The sequence below is a fragment of the Brassica oleracea genome, chromosome C2 (assembly GCF_000695525.1).
Source record: "Brassica oleracea var. oleracea cultivar TO1000 chromosome C2, BOL, whole genome shotgun sequence".
NCBI lineage: Eukaryota > Viridiplantae > Streptophyta > Magnoliopsida > Brassicales > Brassicaceae > Brassica > Brassica oleracea.
The window spans coordinates 19,596,630-19,617,639 of NC_027749.1; the positions used below are offsets into that span (position 1 = coordinate 19,596,630).

Genomic DNA, 21,010 nt, shown 5'->3' on the forward strand with positions numbered 1-21,010 from the left:
CTCAAATCAGGTTCATCTACAATAAAAGGGATCAAGTCAGTAACATTGAAGCTATTACTCACATCATACTTACCTTGGAGATCAATCTTGTACGCATTGTTGCTGATCTTCTTTATGATCTCAAAAGATCCATCAATTCTCGGCATAAGCTTGGACTTCCTCTCATTAGGAAACCTCTCTTTTCTTAGATGAACCCAGACTTGGTCACCCTCTTTAAAGACCATCTCACGGCTTCCTTTGTTGGCATGCTTGACATACTGCTTAGTTTTCTCTTCAATGTTGAGCCTAGCCTGCTCGTGGAGTTGTTTCACCATCTCTGCCTTCTTTTTGCCATCCAAACTGACCCTTTCACACTCAGGTAAAGCGATTAAATCCAAAGGAGAGGTGGGATTGAACCCATAAACAATTTCAAAAGGTGAAAACTTAGAAGTAGAATGCACAGCATGATTATATGCAAATTCACAATGTGGCAGATAGTCTTCCCAAGATTTCAGATTCTTTCTGATGAATGCACGCAAGAGAGTACCTAGAGTTCTATTAACTACTTTAGTCTGTCCATCAGTCTGTGGATGACAAGTAGTAGAGAACAACAGCTTAGTACCTAGTTTAGACCAAAGAGTCTTCCAAAAATAACTAATAAACTTAGTATCTCTATCAGAAACTATGGTTCTAGGCATGCCATGTAAACGCACAATCTCCTTAAAGAAAAGATTAGCTACATGCAACGCATCATCAGTTTTATGACATGCTATGAAATGTGCCATTTTTGAGAACATGTCAACAACAACAAAGATAGAATCCTTTCCAGTCCTAGTTCTAGGAAATCCAACAATGAAATCCATAGATATGTCATTCCAAGGATGATAAGGGATAGGGAGAGGAGTATACAAAACGTGAGACTGAACCTTAGACTTAGCTTGCTTGCAAGTTGCACATCTCTCACAAATTTTCTCCACATCTCTTTTCATCCGAGGCCAAAAGAAATGATCCTGCAAAGTTTTAAGAGTCTTTGCAATACCAAAGTGACCCATGAGACTTCCTCCATGAGATTCCCTAACAAATAAGTCTCTCAAAGAGCAATTAGGCACACACAGTCTATTATCATAAAAGAGAAATCCATCATGTCTAAAGTAATGCCCAGCAGCAAATTTCTCACAAGATTTATATAAGCTTCTTTAAAATCAAGATCAGATTCATACATACTTTTAATCTGCTCAAAACCCAACAATTTGACATCAAGAGTGTTTAAGAGAACATACCTTCGAGATAGTGCATCAGCAACAAAGCATGTAACCTTGTGATTTAGTGGATTGGTGGATGTATCCTCCCCCTGAGATGTAGGTACCTCGCATTGAGGCTGAACTCAGAGTAAACAAATCAAAGTCTGCTCCCTTTTTATCTGCTCTGCATTTTCTTCTTCTGTTTTGCATAATCACATTCTCTCAACTTCATGCTACTGACTTTTGCATTCCAAACTATCTAAGTGCACAAGTGCTTGAACAAATGGTAACTTGATGTCTGTGTAGAGACATAGATCTCAACAAGGCAGAAAAAAATCATTACCAAAACTCGTAGGCAAAGTCTACACCCAATAGCTAGCCAAATTCATGTAGAGAGGAGCTCTTCCAAAAGTCTCTTTGAATAAATCACTTTGATGTTTCAAGAACCTTATTGTTTTGTATGATCTCCTGGAGGATTCGATGGTAAGTGTTCTAGTTCGAGTTATGTAAGAAAAGTATTATACAGTCTTATGTATATAGCTGTATATCAATCTTATTTACCTACACTGGAAAGTTCGTTATTCGTTTTGTTTCCGGAAAACATGTTTTTATTCTTACGCGCTTACAAAACTTATTACATGTTTTTAAAAAAATCACTTTGATATTTTTTCATACAGATTAAGAGAGCGAATGAAATGTAATTAAGTTTTTACTAATTACACGAGTTGGACCAATAGTATTTGAGATTAATAAGAAAAATATATTAAAATGACATTTACTATGAAACACAAGATTTTCATTTCATTTTCAGTAGAAATCAAGAACATACAAAATCATCTATGTTTTATTCTTTTAGCGTCCATGAGAGATGAAGGATTCAGTGAAGATCAAGGGTGCAACAGAACAGGACTCAGGACAAACACCTGATTCAGTACCTCCATGAAGAATTTCTCGAGCTTTTGCAATGTCGAGCAAGTTATGAGGAAGCTGAACCACATTCTCCAAGTATTGAATGACGCTGGACATGTTTGGTCTGATGGCTGCTACTGGATGAGAACAGAGTAAGCCAAGTTTTAGAACAAGTTCCACTTGCTCCTCAGAATAGTCTTGCCCCACAATCTTCTGATCAAGAACCTGCATTATATCTCCCTTCTCCCAACACTGTAGCACCCAATCAGTAAGCACCATCTCGCTTTGTGATGCTCGTGACAGTATGGGTCTTCTTCCACAAGCAATCTCTAGCATGACCACTCCCAGCGCGAATACATCAGAGCTTGTACTTGCCTTTCCAGTTCTTGAGAGCTCAGGTGAGATATACCCAAACGTGCCTTGCAAGTAACAACATTGTGAGTAAAACTATCAACGTTAATAAAAAAACGCTAGGCTATCAACACTAAACCGTAAAACATCAACTCTAGGGCTTTTGGGTTTAGTGTTTAGGATTTAGGGTTTAGGGTTTAGAGTTGATGTTTTAGGGTTTAGGGTTAATTTTTAGGGTTTAGGGTTTAGAGTTTATTTTTTAGGGTTTAGGGTTTAGTGTTGATAGTTTAGGGTTTAGTGTTGAAGTTTAGGGTTTGGGGTTTAGGGTTTAGAGTTGATGTTTTAGGGTTTAGAGTTGATGTTTTAAGGTTTAGGGTTTAGAGTTGATGTTTTAGGGTTTAGAGTTGAAGTTTAAGGTTTAGGGTTTAGAGTTGATGTTTTAGGGTTTAGAGTTGAAGTTTAAGGTTTAGGGTTTAGAGTTGATGTTTTAGGGTTTAGAGTTGAAGTTTAAGGTTTAGGGTTTAGAGTTGATGTTTTAGGGTTTAGAGTTGAAGTTTAAGGTTTAGGGTTTAGAGTTGATGTTTCGGAGTTTAGAGATTAGAGTTGATGTTTCGGGGTTTAGGGTTTATTTCAAAAAAAAAAAAGTTTAGGATTGATGGTTTAGGGTTTAGGGTTCGTATTTAAAAAAAAAAGGGTTTAAGATTGATGGTTTGGGGTTTAGAGTTGAGTTTTAGGGTTTAGGGTTTGAATTTCGAAATAGTATAATTCAGAAAAAAATTAAAAAAATTATTTTTTATTTTTTAGATTTTTATTTATTTAAATATTTATTTATTATATATATAAAAAACATGAGCATAAGAGTCTTTTGCCACTTAACGAATAATGTATTTTTGAAAATGTTCTTTTAGTGGTGGTATAAATGAAAAGTGGTAGCATGAAAGTGGTAAACATGTAATTTCCCGTATTTATAATTAATTTTTAAGAAAAATCATTTTTATTATTTTAGTATATTTTTTTTTTTATTATGAGATAGTTTAACATATGTTACAATTTTAAATATATAACTGACATGTGCAACAATCATGTTAATTAGCAACTTTAAAGAATCAAGTTTTATATAATAAAAAAAATAATAATAATACTATTAAATAATATTTATAATTAATTTTTAAGAAAAATTGTTTTTATTATTTTAATATATATATTTTTGATTATGAGATAGTTTAACACATATCACATTTTTTAAATATATAATTGACAGGTGTCACAATCATGTTAATAAGTTTTCAAATCTATTTTAGAAAAGGAAAATTATATTAAATAAATTGTTTTCAAATCTATTTTTAGGATTTTGAAAAAGGAAAATTTCTAAAAACATTCTACTAAATATTTTTAAAAAATTGTTTTTACTATTAAATAATTTTTAAAATTAGTTTTTTCAAAATTAGTTTTTTATTATCTTATTATCTATATTTTAAATCATTATATATTTAAACACATGTCACAATATTAGAAGGAAAATTATTATCAAATAATCTTTTGCAATTATCTTCTGATTAGGATTTAAAAAAAAAATTACTATTAAATAATATTTATAATTAATTTTTAATAAAATTCATTTTTGTTAATATTTTATTATATATATTTTTAATTATGAGATATATTAACACATGCCACAAGCTTAAAATATATAATTGTCATGTGTCGCGATCATGTTAATTAGCAACTTTGAAGAACCAAACTTTATATAATAAGATATATACAAAACAAATTAGACAAATTTGTGGATTGCAATAACATTATTGCTTTGTTTTAAGAGATTTGCATCAATTTTGATCGATAAACCGATAAAAACCATTTTAACCGATTTTGAACAGTTTAAACCGATTCATATAAATCAGATTTTAAGAAAATATTTATTGCTTAGGTGGGCGCTTAGATGCTAGACCAATTTTTATAACAATGAAAAAATTAGGACAGAACTTGGGTTCACCCCCTAGGGTGAACCTTTAAATTTACCTCACGCTTTAGGACCATTCAAAGTGACACATAGATTATTAATTAAAAAATATTAAATTAAATAAAAAATAGTTACAAAAAATAAAAACGCTAATTTTAACGACGTTAACGCTTCCAGAGAAACCCTAAACCCTAAATCTTAAATTCTAAACCCTATACCCTAAATTCTAAACTCAAATTCAAACCCCTAAACCCAAACCCTATACCCTAAACCCTAATCCTAGACCCTAAACCCAAATTATATACCTTAAACCCAAAAAATAGACTATAAACCGAAATCATATACCCTAAACCCAAGTCTTAGACCCTAAACTCAAACCGTAAACCTTAACCCAAACCATATAGTATCTAAGTTTGGGATTTGGGTTTAGGGTTTACCGTTTGGGTTTTCGGTCTAGGATTAGGGTTTAGTTATAGGTTTTGGGTTTAGGATTTACGGTTTGGGTTTAGGATTTACCGTTTGGACTTATGGTTAAGGTGGGTTTAGGGTATATAATTTGGGTTTAAGATTTACGGTTTGGGTTTAGGGTCTACGACTTGAGTTTAGGGTGTAGAGTTTAGGTTTATAGTCTGGTTTTTGGGTTTAGGGTCTAGGATTAGGGTTTTGGGTATAGGGTTTGGGTTTAGGGGTTTGGATTTGGGTTTAGAATTTAGGGTATAGGGTTTAGAAATTAAGATTTAGGGTTTAGGGTTTAGCTGGAAGCGTTAGCGTCGTTAAAATTAGCGTTTTTATTTTTTGTAGCTATTTTTTATTTAATTTAATATTTTTTAATTAATAATCTATGTGTCACTTTGATTGGTCTCCGCCCTGAATTTAAAGGTTCACTAAGTTCTGTCCAAAAAAATTATACCTAGAGGATAAGTCTTCAACAACAATAAGCAGAAAACAAAAAAAAAGCAAGGTAGCTTCCACATGAGAGGTCTGAGGATCAATCACATAGCTTTGCAAGGCCAAAGTCACCAAGTTTTGCATTCATAGTTCCATCAAGCAAGATATTGGCTGGTTTAATGTCCCTGTGGATAATCACCTGCACCCATTGTTGGTGCAGATAGCAGAGTCCAGAAGCTACATCTTCGATGATCTTGAATCTTTGAGACCAATCAAGAGTACTATCAGTCTGTTGGTGGTAGAGGAACTTATCAAGGCTGCCTTTTGGCATACAATCATACACCAAGTAGAGTTCACCTTTGTGTCTACAGTAGCCCTGGAGCCGAACCAAGTTAGGATGTCTGAGTCGGCCAATGGTTGCAATCTCAGCGATGAACTCTCTCATCCCCTGTCTTGAATCATGAGAAACCCTCTTGACGGCGATATCTATGTTGGACACTGGTAATGTACCCTTGTAGACTTTCCCAAACCCTCCTTTACCAAGAATCTCAGTATCCTTGAAACCCTTTGTGGCAGTGCGTAAATCTTTGTAAGCAAACCTATGAGGACCAAACTGCACCTCCCAGTCCTCAAGAACTTCCAATAGCTTCTTCCTTTTCAAGAAAAGCCATAAGCCGAGACTCAATATGATGAGTATGGTGACGCCTGATGTAGTCAAACTAATCGTCAAAACACCCTTTGTACGTCGTATCCATGGCTGTTCAAAACGGGGAACTTTTGGAAGGCGAGAAGGGTCTATATTTGGAGCTGTCCCATTCATCTTGAACGTCCAACCCAATATATAGTGAGATGCAGTGAGTTGTCCTGTGGCTGAGCTGAATCCAATATACATATATTCAAGCAAATAGGGAGAAAGATCTCTCTGTAGGGAAAGAAGTGGAACCTTTGGTTTAGGGACGCGAATAGGATGAAGTGTGACATTAAGCAGGTTTTGTTTGCTGTCATACTCAACCCACAATTGCATAGGATCTCCACTGGTAAGAGATAAGTTTCTGAAAGTACCATCATCTTGGAAATAACCTGCTGAAGCAGCTGTTTCTGAAGTTAAGCTGTTTATATCTATACCAACATGATTATTATCAATGTCATCGAATTCAGCGCTTTGAACGGTATCGAGCTCCACAGCTACAATATGACTTTTGGGATCTCTATTGGTGGTTGTATTGAAAATTCCTAGATATTGGGTGGCATCAGCGTTGGAAAAATCTCTCGTAGGAGAAAGGACAAAGGCCATTCCATTGCCGCTTGTAGTTTTATAACGTGTGACTATAGCGAAAACGAATGTGGAGGAGAAGGAGTGGACACTACCATTAGCAGATCCCTTGAATTGAACTGGTGAATTGTAGAAAACTTGACCCATTGTTTGTGACGTAGAATTCGAAATTCTGAACAGGCCATTGCTGTTCAGATTGGCTGATCCTGCAGCATATAGTAATTCGTTGAAGTTGAACTCTGGACCTTGGCATACCTCGTTCGTCGGGAAGAAAAACAACAGCAGCATCATAGTTAGTTGATACATAACTGATGGATATTGAATCTTTGATCATACAATCAAATGTTCATGAAAGAAAGAAGAGACTTTAAGTGGAGTCAACGAAGAGAATTGATCAATAAGAAATGTTCACATCCCTTCTAAGTACTGTTCATTATCATTTAGGCAGCACTGATAGGCACTGAATTGCATCGTAATTTCTATTTTCTATTAGATCATTCTTTCAATATAGAAAAAAAAAACAGTTACGCAACTCCCAAACATAGAGATGTGGACAACCTGAGAAATTTTCAGGTTTGTTCTTCCTTTCTTGATTACTTTAATGATTCTTAGTCCATAATACATGTACAGGAGATTAAACAATGTAATACGTCTGCAAAGGACAGAGACTTACAAAAGCTTTAAGAATTGAGCGGCTCTGTTTCTAGACAATATAGTTTTGAGTTGTGCACTTTATCTCTCTGACAGTATGCTACTCTGATTCTTTTGTTTCCTGACAGCATAATCGTATTTAATTAACCCTTTAATTATCATTCAACCAGCACTGATAGCGTTGAGGAGTGAATTATTTAGTTAGATTATTTTTCATACTTCTCAAGAGTCAAAGTCATACTTGTTATAATCATAGAAAAGTCATACTTCCTGATTTTTTTTTTCCATTGAATTTATGAAGTAATAGTATATTACCGTATTAGTTACTCAGCTCCACAACGTATAAATGGGGACAATCAGGAAATTTCTATGTATTTCTCTTCCTTTCTTGATTTTTTTTATTATTTCTTGTCCGTAAGCTTATGTAAGCGAAGAAAAATGTAATAAGTTTGCAAATGACAAAGATTTACCAATGTGATAAAGATCGAGTGACTCTGTTATCCAGACGAGTGTTTTGGTTGTGTCCTCTCTGTCTGTGGAAATATATTAGAGTAGATAGCAGATTAAGATTCTTCCTTTGTTTCCCTGACAACATAATTGAATTCAATAATAAACCCTTTAGTGTTTTAATATATTTCAACTATTTTGTTCTTGTGTGCAGGCTTGCAAACTCATGACAATCAACAAACCCTCGCAATCACAAAGATAATAATCATTAAGCATGTATTGAAAGTAAATTCGACAAAAAATATTATGATAGTAGTTTAACTCTCCACTGTTTGAGTTTGCTCTGACATACGTACCTTCTTGGTAGGAATGTCAAATGGGCAAACTGTCCATGGGTAACCCATTTGTAAATCAATTTGGACTAATATGGACACGTCCAAATCTGTTCAGAAAATATTTTGTCCAAATGGGCGACGCCCAAATACACCTGTAGTCTAAATGGGCAAAACCACATCGACACTGGGCAGCCCAAATCTTAAAAATATCTAGGGTTAATATTTTGGCCACTTGGAAAAAAAATCATAATCAAAATCATAATCGAGAGAAATCGATTTTAAGCTTCATCTTCTTCACTCTCATAACTCAAGCTTCTTCACTTCATCCTCTTCCGTTTTTTCACTTCATCTTCTTCTCTATCTAGCCGATTTGTTTCAGGTTTGTTGTAGTCTCTCTCTCTATTTAGGGATTTGGACTAAATCGAGATCAATGTTTTTGATTCTAGGTTTGATGGGTTTGCGATTTAGTGATGAGCCTTTTTAGATTTTAAGTTTAAGACTTTAAGTATCTTTTCTAAACTATGGAGTTTAAGTTTAAGTACCTTTTGTTAAACATGGAGTTTAAGTTTAAGTCTAAGTACCTTTTGTTAAACATGCAGTTTAAGTTTAAGACTTTAAGTATCTTTTTGTAAACTATGGAGTTTATTTAAGTATCTTTTGTAAAACATGGAGTTTAAAACTTTAAGTATTTTTTATATATGGAATTGAAAATTAGACTTTTTACATTAAGTGGACATATGGATCTCATAGGCAGCCCAACTTGTCATGGTCCTATTTGGTTATAGTCCTATTTGGGTTTCGACCAAAAACGTCCAGAAAAAAAAAAACTCATCCGGACACGTCCAATTTCTTGGGGAATAACAGAAACATAACTAGCTGAAACATGATTAATTGATCTTGATAACACAATTAAATGTTCATGCCAAGATAAATTCTCTATAGGAAGTCAACCCAGAGAAAAATAAAATAAAAGTGCTAAACAATGATCAAATCCTTATTGATTTTTATTTAGTGCCGTTGAGAAAGTAAACGATAGGAGGGATGAGGGAGTAGAATGTGCATAGTTAATTATGTTATCTACCCTGCAAGCGTCAAAGATATGCTTTCTGAATTATTAATTCGATTTGCCATTGGGACCAGTATATCAAGTATTATATCAAGTATCCACAAATGCAACTCCCCAGCATATGCTCCTCTAAGGGTTTTCTAGGTCTCTCGGTGGGTTTCTTTTCTCGATCCCTTTGTTGATTCTTGTGTGTCCAGGCGTCTGCTTGTACCCGTCGACGAGAGTATTTTGTCATGTGTTCTGAATGGACCTGATGTTCTAAAACATATGTTGTGAGTCGTGGATTCCAAAAGCTCCCAAAACATATTTTCGATTATTTTGTATAGCACCCTCCAAAAAGAATTACATCACAAGATATTTTTAAAAGAAAATGATCAGGATAACACTAAAAAAGTTTTTGTCACAAATTATAGCTTTTAAGAATAAAAATGACCAAAATAGCATTTAATGTATTATCAAAAGAGATAAATATACACTTATACTCAAATGGTAAATTAATTTAGACATTAGGGTTTAGAGTTAAGGGGTGAGGTTTAGGATTTAGGGTTTATAATTTAGGGTTTAGGGTTTAGAGTTTAAGGGTGGGCTTTAGGGTTTAGAGTTTAGAGTTAAGGGGTGGGGTTTAGGATTTAGGGTTTAGGATTTAGAGTTTAGGGTGGGGTTTAGGGTTTAGTATTTAGAGTTAAGGGGTGGAGTTTAGGTTTAGGGTTTAAGATTTAGGGTTTAGTGTTTAGAGTTTAGGGTTTAGGGTTTAGAGTTTAGATTTTAGGGTTTAGAGTTGGGGAGTGGGGTTTTAAGACAAGATTTCAAATTTTGAAAAATAAAAAAAATTAAAAATTTTTAAAAGATAAAATGTTATTTTGGTCATTTTAGTTTTTAAAGACTATTTTTGTGACATAAATTTAGAAATGTGTTATTTTGGAGATTTGCCCTATTTTTAAGCCGCTCAACTGAAACGTTGCAGGTAATTCTTCTTTTTATGGTATTGTATTAGCACTAATCCGATGGATCGTCCTCTTTTTGAATAGAGATGGAGGGGTGACCTCCCTCTGCAGCTAAGGGTGTCAATTCGGGCTGTCTGGCCGAGTCCGGCCCAAACCCGTCAAGTCCGTAAATATTTGAGTCCGGCCTGGTTTCGCCCGAAAATATTTTGGGTTTAGAATGCAAAGACCGGTCCGGTTTTTATAGGGGTTTTTTTTGTCTTTTCGAAAAATAATTTGTCATTGTCATTTTCATCGTTTTAATACATGTAAATTTTTATTAAAAAAAACAGTTTCATTTTTTTGTTTTAAAATATAAAATGAGTTTAAACTTTTCTTTTCTATCAAAAATATTTTACTTTTTCATATGCTTTAAAACATATTATAAACAAACCAAATTTAATAAGATTTAAATAATCAAATATAAATTAAAACTAAACATATAAGAAAATAAAATTTATGATAAAGATGGTCAAACGTTTCATACTTTGTACATTGAAAAAAAAAACATCTTGTACATAAAAAAAAAATGTACATTTGCAAATTTAAATTGTGACACTTGTAATGATCAAACAATAAAATCATTAACAACTTTTATATTTGCTTTATTAGAGTGGATAGAAATATCAAAATAATATGTCAATACTAATAATCGTTTGAATTGCAATAATGATAATATTTAGGATTTTTAACGTTAAAACCCCTCAACTAAGTTTGTTTTGGGTAAAAACCCTCAAACTAAGTATTTAACGAAAAAACCCCCAAACTAACTTTATTTAATGAATTAAACCCTAACAGGTCATATTTACCATTACTACCGGTAACTCTTTAGTTTAGGGGTTTCTACATTAAGTAAACATAGTTGAGGGGTTTTACCATTAAAAATCAAAAAAAAAATCAAAATTTTATAATATTATCTAAAAATTAGTAACTTAAATTTTTAAAATTAGCACTTTTAATTCTTTTTTGTAAATATATAAGTTTGATATGTTTTGAACATCAACATCATATATGTATAAATTTAAAATTAAAAAACCCAGAAAATATAATAAAAAAATTATCTAAAGATTTACTTGTAATAAAATTACTAAAATGTTAAAAATGTAAAAGACAAAAAATAATAATAAAAATTATATCTTATCTAGTAAAAATGTAGTAAATATTTACATGTAATAAAATTACTAAAAGGTTAAAAATGTAAAAAACAAGAAAATATAATAGAAATTATATCTTTTCTAATAAAACTGTAATAATAAATCTTTAGATAATTTTTATTATATTTTCTGAGTTTTTACATTTTTAATTATATATATATAATGTTGATGTTAAAAACACATCAAACTCATATATTTACAAAAAAGAATTAAAAGTGCTAATTTTAAAAATTTAAGTTACTAATTTTTAGATAATATTATAAAATTTTGAATTTTTTCTTTTTTTGATTTTTAATGGTAAAACCCCTCAACTATGTTTACTCAATGTAGAAACCCTCAAACTAAAGATTTACCGGTAGTAATGGTAATTATGACCTGCTAGGGTTTAATTCATTAAATAAAGTTAGTTTGGGGGTTTTTTTGTTAAATACTTAGTTTGGAGGTTTTTACTCAAAACAAAATTAGTTGAGGGGTTTTCACGTTAAAAATCTTAATATTTAAGCTAAAGTATAAAATTTCGGATTTTCTGACTGGTCCTAGCCCAAACGGGCTTAGGCCCAAAATACTCAAAGCCGAAGTGGGCTTAGCCCGAATAGCCCAATTTTTTTTGGCTTATAAAACTAAGCCCAAATCCGGTAATTTTTAGGGTTTGACGGGTTCAAGCTGCGAGACCCTACCCTAATTGACATATCTATCTGCAGCTATGCCCTTGGATGGAAGAAGACTGATCGTAAATATTCATGTGAGAAACTATGTATCGTTACAGCTTTATAGAGGGTTTTATCATAATCGTTACAGTGACATAGCAAAGGTACGACTTACTACTATTTCTATAAACAGAATAGTCATGTACTATCTCCTATTTTATAGCAAAGGACATTGAATTGCTCCAAACGTCAGCATATCCTAGCTGGTTGCCAACTATTATGCGTTTTCTCCAGTAACTGATAATCAGATTTAGTATTTTCCTGGAATGTCGCTTTAGCAATTATACATATATACAGAGAGCACATAGACAGACTTCAGGTATAGAAGTTGTATTTTCTATATCTTTCACAATGTACAAAAGAGTTATTATATACACGATGGAAGTTAGAGAAGAATATGACAACATTCCTAAAACAGAGGAGCTAGAATATTATGAAGTAAATGAATGATCCTCTGCATATATTCTTGTTATCCTTACATGCCCCCCTCAAGATGGAGTGGAAGAGCACAGTCCAATCTTGTTTCTGAGTTCCAAGAATCGTGCACGAGAGAGAGGTTTGGTCAATGCGTCCGCTAGTTGATCTCGTGTGTTGACATGAGCTACTGTAAGGGCACCTTTTTGAACCTGATTCCGGACAAAGTGATAGTCAATGGCAATGTGTTTCATCATTGAGCGGAAAACCGGGTTTACACAGAGAAAGGTAGCGCCAAGATTATCACAGAAGATGAATGGTGCTGCTGGTAATGAAACCCCAAGTTCGGACAGAACATTACATACCCAATTTATCTCTGAAGCTGCATTGGCAACGGCTCTGTACTCAGCCTCAGTTGACGACCTCGCAACTCCATTCTGCTTTTTAGATGACCACGAGATCGGGTGATTGCCTAGATAGACATTGTAGGAGTTGGTCGAGACGTAATCATCTGAGTCACCGGCCCAGTCGACGTCTGTGTATCCTTGAAGCACGAGTTTGTTTGTAGCAGAGAAATGTATACCATGAGACGGGGTGCCAGCAAGATATCTGAGTATCCTTTTAGCTGCTTACCAATGATCCTCCGTCGGCATGTGCATAAATTGGGATAGTTTGTTCACGGCAAAGGCGATGTCCAGACGCGTGAACTGTAAGTATTGAAGAGTGCCGATGAGGCGTCTGTACTTTGTTGGATCCGAGAGAGAGATACCAGACTTGAGATGAAGTTTTGGAGAAGAAGCCATCGGGGTTGTAACGGGTTTGACGTTCAACATGTCATATTTGTGGAGAAGATCAAGGATGTATTTGCGCTGGCAGAGATGAAGCCCTTCTTTGGTACGGTGTGCTTCGACTCCAAGAAAATAATTCAAGTCTTCTGGATCTTTAACTGAGAACCGTTCCGCAAGTAGAGTGAGAACTCGTTGGATCCCAGTGACTGTGTTTCCAGTGATCAAGATGTCATCAACGTAAATGAGGAGATAGATATGTTGATTACCGGTGTGGAGAACAAACAGAGACGTGTCTGCTAGCGAGTTCTGAAAGCCGAGGCTGAGAAGGAAGGTTCGTAGCTCGTTGTACCATGCACGTGGAGCCTGTTTGAGTCCATAAACCGCTTTGTTGAGACGACAGACATAGTCAGGTTTGTCGGCATCTATGAACCCTGGTGGTTGATCCATGTAGACTTCCTCAGTGAGTGTACCTTGTAAGAACGCATTGTTGACGTCTAGTTGCTTTATAGGCCACGAGTTGCTCACTGCCACATCAAGAACAAGGCGTAAAGTAGTGGATTTGATAACAGGACTGAATGTCTCTATGTAGTCCCTACCAAACTCTTGATTCTACCCCTTAGCCACGAGGTGCGACTTGTAGCATTTGTGTGTGCCATCAGCATTGTACTTGTCTTTGTATATCCATCTGCAACCAACCACATTGGTGTTAGGTTTCCGAGGAACAAGATCGTATGTGCCAGTACGCGCAAAAGCATCAATCTCCACGGGACATAGACCCTCTTCACTTCATGTCTTTAAGTGCTTGAGTTATCGTCGTCGGTTCTGCAGCTCTAGTTGATAACAGTGCCGCTGAGTAATTATATTTAGGGTTGGGTTTGGATATCAGGTTCTTTCTCCGAGTAACCATCGAGTGTTGATTCGCTGGTGGAGGAGGTGGTGATGGTGATGGTGATGGTGGCGGTGACGGTGACGATGAAGAAGAGGTCGCAGCTGAGTGATTATCCGGAGATGGCGATGGGATCGGAGTGTGGTCGCCATGGTTTGAGCTTGAGCCTATTGACAACTCTGCACTCAAAGTGTGATCGTTAGTAACACTAAGAGAAGGTGTTGTAGAGTCTACATGTGATCGTTAGTAACACTAAGAGAAAGTGTGATCGTTAGTAACACTAAGAGAAGCTCGTGGATCCCGTTTGATGTACGAGTGGTGGTGTGGGAAAAGGAATTTTTGTTACTGGTGGAGAGTGGTAGGGTGGGGAGGTCTCGGGTGGGGAAGGTTTTGGGGCTGGAGCTAATAGCTTATGGAAGGGAAATACTGACTCATCAAACCGTACATGTCGTGAGACGTAGATGCGGCCAGTGCTAGGCTGTAGACACAGATAAGCACTCTGAGTAGGCGAGTAGCCAATGAAGACACAAGGCGTCGATCTATCCTCAAGTTTATGGCTTGTATAAGGCATGAGCCAAGGGAAACAGAGGCTGCCGAAGATCCTTGTCTTGGAGTAATTTGGGTGTGTGCCAAAGAGCTTATGTAGAGGTGTGTCCATGTTTAGAACCGGTGTGGGGAGGCGGTTGATCAGATAATTCGCTGTTGCAAAAGCATAGGTCCAGTACTTCTTTGGCATAGATGCATGAGTAAGGAGGGTGAGGCCTATCTCGACAAGATGTATGTGTTTTCTTTCTGAGATACCGTTATGTTCCGGCGTGTGAGGTGGGGAGGTGAGGTGAGAGATGCCAACGTCTGCGAGAATTTGTCGGAGAGCAATAAACTCTCCTCCATTGTTGGTGTATAGTGTTTCTATCTTGGTTGAAAGCTTGTTCTCCACAAGCGCTTTGAAGGTTTGGAAGGTGGATTTGACCTGCGACTTCAGTTTGAGGGGGAAGACCCATGAGTAACGGCTGAAATGATCTACAAGCACCAAGTAATACTTATAGTTGTCAACAGATTCAATAGGGGAACTCCACAAGTCGGTGTAAATATATTGAAGAGGGCGAGAAGAGGTGATGGTGTTTTGAAAGAAAGGAAATTTGTGAGATTTATTGATAGCACAATCTGAGCACAATGTGTTTTGGGTTACAGATTTGATGCAAGGTAAAGAAAAATTGAAAACAACATTTTTAAGAATAGAAGCAGCAGGATGTCCTAGACGAAAGTGCCAATCAGACAATGAAATTTTTGGGTTTGAGGAAGCAAAGAAAGCTTGAAAGGTTGATGGTTGGGTTGGCCACTCATACAGCTCATCTTTGGTCTTGCCTTGGATTAACGGAACCCCCGAGCTGAGATCCTTCACCTGAAAAGAAGCAGGAAAAAATTCCACAGAAACCTTATTAGTATTACAGAGACGATACACTGAGATAAGATTCTTTTTAATATTAGGTACACAAAGAACATTTTTCAGAAACAAGTTCCGTGTAGAAGAAGGCATAGAGAGGGAACCAGTGTGGGTGATAGAGAGGCCAGAACCATCACCAATGAGAACTGAGTCGTCACCATTGTATGGCTGCTGTATCGACATGTTGTGCAGATCGCTCGTCAGGTGGTGTGTTGCACCGGAATCCATGAGCCACGCAGTTGAGGGATACTGACTTGTTATGGCTACATTCGCGCGAGGTTGCCATGGTCGGAAGGGAGAAGCACCGTTGTTTGTGGTCGGCTGGAACATCTGAGGACACCTCCTAGCACTGTGTCCGAAGACACTGCAGATTTGGCATCTCCCTTGATAGCCTTTTGACTGTTTGTGCTCTTGTTTCTGCGTGTTGTAGGCTGGAGGTCTGGTGTTGTTGTTCCAGTTGGAGTTGTTGCCTCGGTGCTGGTTGTGCTGTTGTTGTTTGGGACGTGAGGTAGCAACGTTCGCGGTCATTGGAATCGCATTAGAGACAGGAGTGGAGACAGCTAGGAGCTTGGCTTCTCTGTTTATGAGTTTCTCATGAATCTCCACAATGGAAGGAGAGACATCACGTCCTTCAATCTGCTCAACAACCGACTTGTAGTCGTCTGGAAGCCCATCGATTATGTACTCCACTTTATCTTCATGATCCAAAGGTTTCCCCAAGAGAGCCAGTTGATGGAAACGAGAAGTCAAGCCTCTCATGTATTCATTAATGTTTTTGTCTCCCTTAGTGTATTGTTTGAGCTGGAGACGAAGTTGCTGAATGTGTCCGCGACTTGGGGTGGCATATGTTGCACTTAGCGACTTCCACAGCTCATGGGAGGTCTTTGTGTTGGTGACAAGCGACTGGATCGGAGGCGACAGAGTTCCGATGAGACTACTGTATATGAGACGATCTTGGCGGCGCCACTTCGTGTACTCGGGGTTGTCGGCGGGATGATCGTCGACTGTGGTTGTTTGAGGAGGGGCTGGTGTAGATCCATCTACGTAACCAGCTAGGTCGTAGCCGTCGAGCAGAGCATGAAGCTGAGGGCTCCATGTCATGTAGTTTGTGGATGTTAGTTTGTTAACATTAACCATGTTAACATTGAGGAGGGGTTTTGTGATGTTGATTTCTTCAGTGGTGTTGTTCATGGTGTTTGGGAGAAAAGAGATCGAGATTTTGAGAAGAAAATTGTGTGGCGACTAAAAAAAAAAATTTAGGGTAATCGGTATGGCTCTGATACCATATAGAAGTTGTATTTTCTATATCTTTCACAATGTACAAGAGAGTTATTATATACATGATGGAAGCTAGAGAAGAATATGACAACATTCCTAAAACAGAGGAACTAGAATATTATGAAGTAAATGAATGATCTCTCTACATATATTCTTGTTATCCTTACATCAGGAACTGATAAAAAGTCCCAGTTGTGTTTTCTGATTACCGTGAAGAAGCTTGTCATCTTGCAGCTTGTTGCATTAAAACCATCAGAGGACAACCTCTATCATTACCTGTAAGTCTAATCCTATTTAACTTGCTCAAATCTAGTTGTGTGGGTTGATGTCAGACTATTAGAAATGGGTAAAATTAAATGAAGGGTGGATAAAATTCCTGCCATGTCTCATCAAAACTGTATAAAGAGAACAGAGAGGTCGACACATAGCATATACCATTACCATATAACGAAGTTGAAAAAAGGACAACAAGACATGTTTCTTTTTCATATCTTCGTAGAAATCAATGTGGAGCCACTTACATACACTAATGTCCAGTTCTCCAATCAACCTTTGCATATAAAATCCATTCAGACAGACAAAAAAAAAAAATAATGTAAATAATTTTCTAGGGAATGGTCTTATTTAAAATATCACACATTAAAGAAATCATGATTTCTATTTTAGTAGTATAGATTCCTCGTAGACTGAATTAGTTTCAAAAATGAAGCAATTGAACACTAATACCGAACTAAACCGAACCAGACCGAAAATAAAAACGGACCAGCATCTGCATACCATCATCATTGTAGTCATTTAATTTATTAAGTGAAGTTTTATCCCATCCTCATGTAATGTTCGCAGTGAAAACTATTATATTTTACTAGATATGTAGCATGTTATAAACGTGAAATGAAGCAATAGTGAAAGAAAAAGAAAGATCAAAGTATCTTATTTCTAAACGGAATATTCATCATACATAACTGAAGAAGAGAAACCAAAAATTAACATAAAGAAGAGTTATTCAGATTACAAAATGAAGCAATAGTTTGCAAGGAAAAGTCTCTTTCTTCATCATCCCAAAAAGTCCAACCAAAAACAGAGACAAAGAGAGAGGAGACAGACAATGGATCATCATCTTCAACCTTGACACCACCACCATAACGCCTCTCTTTCCTAGAAAATTCCCCAGACATCTCGGAGAAAAGTCTCACAATCCGATCGAATGTCTAGGAAGCCCTTCCTCTTCCTCTTCCTCTCATGTCTTCTTCTTCTTCTAGGTTTCTGCGTTGACCTGGGTCAATCCCTCAAGGTCCCCTTCAGCGTCAACGATGTTCTCCCGATGCTTCCTCGCCAAGTCTCATGGCCCGTTCTCAACAGCTTCCACAGCGCCGTGGATCTGTTGCCTGTCTTCATCGGGTCCTTAACTCCCAACAACAACGCGTCTCTTGAGTGGAAAGGTGCTTGCTTTCGCGGCAACGAGGCTCGTCTCGATATCACCCCTAGCGATCGCGACGAGCCTGGTCTCGGAGGCGGCCTTCTCCATCTCAAGGTTGGTTCTTCTTTGTTCTTGATCATCCTAGTTTGGAACTTTATAGGACATCTGAGGCACATTTCTTGACTTGTATGGACCTATATGACTTGTTGATCATCAAAGTTTGTAGCTTTATGGTTGAAACTAAGCTGGTTTTGTACAATTTTGTAGACATCCGAGGCGCATAGCTTGACTTGTATGGACCTATACGTCTTTGCAACGCCTTATAGGATCACCTGGGACTACTACTTCTCTGCAAGAGATCATACTTTGAGCTTTGATTCATGGGAAGAGACAGCTGAGTTGGATTATGTAAGTTTTTTTTTTTTGAATTAGTTCTCGTCTTGTCTTGCTGCTCTTTGTGTCCCTGATAGACTAATCTGCGAGTGTTTTAGGTGAAGGAGCATGGAGTTTCAGTGTTTCTAATGCCATCAGGGATGCTTGGGACGCTGCTTTCATTGATCGATGTGTTGCCTCTTTTCTCCAACACGGCTTGGGGACAGAATGCGAACTTGGCTTTCTTGAAGAAGCATATGGGTGCTACGTTTGAGAAGCGCCCTCAGCCTTGGCGGTCTGTGATTAATCCGGAAGATGTGCATTCTGGTGATTTCTTGGCTGTGTCGAAGATTAGAGGAAGGTGGGGTGGGTTTGAGACTTTGGAGAAATGGGTGACTGGTGCTTTCGCTGGTCACACTGCTGTTTGTTTGAAGGATGATTTGGGGAACCTTTGGGTTGGTGAATCTGGTCATGAGAACGAGAAGGGTGAAGAGATCATTGTCGTGATTCCTTGGGATGAATGGTGGGCTCTCACGTTGAAGGATAACTCAAATCCACAAGTAGCTTTGCTTCCTTTTCATCCTGATATCCGAAAAAAGTTCAACAACACTGCTGCGTGGGAGTATGCACGGAGCATGCTGGGCAAGCCTTATGGATACCACAACATGATATTCAGCTGGATCGACACTTTAGGCGATAACTACCCACCTCCCCTTGATGCTCACTTGGTAAGAGTTTCATAAAGATGCATCAACTCATGTCCAATAATCATCTAAACAAGTGACATTGGAACTTTCAGGTTATTTCTGTCATGTCTATGTGGACTCGTGTACAACCTGCATATGCTGCTAATATGTGGAACGAGGCACTCAATAAACGGCTTGGTACTGAGGTATATATACAAGCACTTTTTCTCTTCCTATTATGAATAGGAGGATAAGCTAATAAGTTTCTGTTGTTACAGGATCTGGATTTGTATGGGATTCTTGAAGAAACAGCGAGGCGTGGAATGTCATTTGATGAGCTGCTCACCATCCCTGAACAGGATGAGTGGGTTTATAGCGATGGGAAGTCAACAACGTGTGTTGCTTTCATCCTCGCAATGTACAAAGCCGCTGGTGTGTTTGGCCCTCTTGCTGATCATATTCAAGTCACTGAGTTCACTGTGAGTTTCAGTCTTTCAATAGCTTTCACTTTTTTTTCTCCCCATGTTACATCACTCTTGAGCGTTGTTTCTTTGGTTTGTTGCAGATCCGGGATGCTTACACTCTGAGGCTATTTGAAGATAATCAGACGAGGCTACCGAGCTGGTGTAACACAGAGAAAGGGAAGCTTGAGTTCTGTCAGATTCTAGGTGAATATAGAATGGAGTTGCCTGGTTATAACACCATTTACCCTTATCCAAACATGAATGAGAACTGCCCTTCTTTGCCTCCTTATTATGAGAGGCCTTCTAAGTGTTAGAAAAAGACTAATCAAAACACGTTGGTCTCTCTCTGTCTGTGTTTGTCTGCTTTATGTTTGTTTATTTACTAAGCTTTTACCCTTTTAGTTATTAGGGAAATAGAACTTTATGCGAAAGAACTTTATGTGAATATATATGATGATGTTTTATTTTATCAGATCTAATGTTGGAAATGTGCTCTCGATTTTGGACCCAGGAATATTTCTTTTGTACATTATTCACAGTAAATTCTAGGGAATAATATTCATAAAGAGTACTAAGATTTTTTGGATGAAAATAATGTTTTTTCTAAGTTATAAAACTCAGCAAATTCATAAAGGAGATGTAATGGATTAAGAGTTTTAGGTGATTTTAGGATTACTAGGTCGTTAGCGCGGATAGTTTCTATAATATATTCCGACTGATTTTGTTGTGTGATATCAAATAATATAGAACTAGGTATTCTGCCCGCACATGCGGGCATAGTATTTTTATAGATATTTATCTGTTTATGAATATTAAATCAAAACCAACATAATAAATTATTAATTATATTTTTAAAAAGATAAATCAAACATTAAACTTTATATTTTATAATAAAAAATATTATTACAGATAAAAACACAACATATTTAAGAATTATCTTATGTTTTAAAAATATATTTTATTTTTGAGAATTTTATTGTATTTACTTATAGTCAATTATCAAATATAACATATAAATAAATATTATTAATATATATTCATTAGTTTTTATCAAAATATATATATGCTTATTGTTGTGTTAAATTTTAAAAACATTCACATATATTTTAGAAAATTTATTTATTTGTTTGATTAGCATTTAATTATAAATTTTTTTATATCTAACTATAAATTTTATAATAAAATATTATTTTCAGATAACCACAGAATATATCTAAGAATTATCTTATGTTTTAAAACATGTTTTTATTTTTGAAAATTTTATTATATTTATTTATAGTCAATTATCTAATATATGATATAAATATAATAGTATTAATA

General features: G+C 36.2%; 1 protein-coding gene and 1 pseudogene across 1 annotated transcript; one reads left to right on the forward strand and one right to left on the reverse strand.

Moving 5' to 3' along the window:
* Nucleotides 1-2,072: 2,072 nt before the first annotated feature.
* Nucleotides 2,073-7,047, reverse strand: LOC106326259 (annotated as a pseudogene).
* A 10,687-nt stretch (nt 7,048-17,734) lies between these two features.
* On the forward strand, nt 17,735-20,164 carry LOC106327843. Its single transcript, XM_013766123.1, has 6 exons — nt 17,735-18,282; nt 18,436-18,576; nt 18,660-19,268; nt 19,340-19,432; nt 19,505-19,705; nt 19,792-20,164. Exons 1-6 carry the CDS (start codon nt 17,956-17,958, stop codon nt 20,002-20,004), a joined length of 1,584 nt encoding a protein of 527 aa, XP_013621577.1. The 5' UTR covers nt 17,735-17,955; the 3' UTR covers nt 20,005-20,164.
* The last annotated feature ends 846 nt before the right edge of the window (nt 20,165-21,010 follow it).

What these genes read in the sequence shown, in the direction of transcription:
- LOC106327843 (XM_013766123.1), top strand. Translation starts at nt 17,956, where the DNA reads ATGTCTAGGAAGCCCTTCCTCTTCCTCTTCCTCTCATGTCTTCTTCTT. An exon ending in GCGGCCTTCTCCATCTCAAG is followed by an intron (nt 18,283 to 18,435) that starts GTTGGTTCTTCT and finishes ACAATTTTGTAG; the next exon opens with ACATCCGAGGCGCATAGCTT. An exon ending in ATAAACGGCTTGGTACTGAG is followed by an intron (nt 19,433 to 19,504) that starts GTATATATACAA and finishes CTGTTGTTACAG; the next exon opens with GATCTGGATTTGTATGGGAT.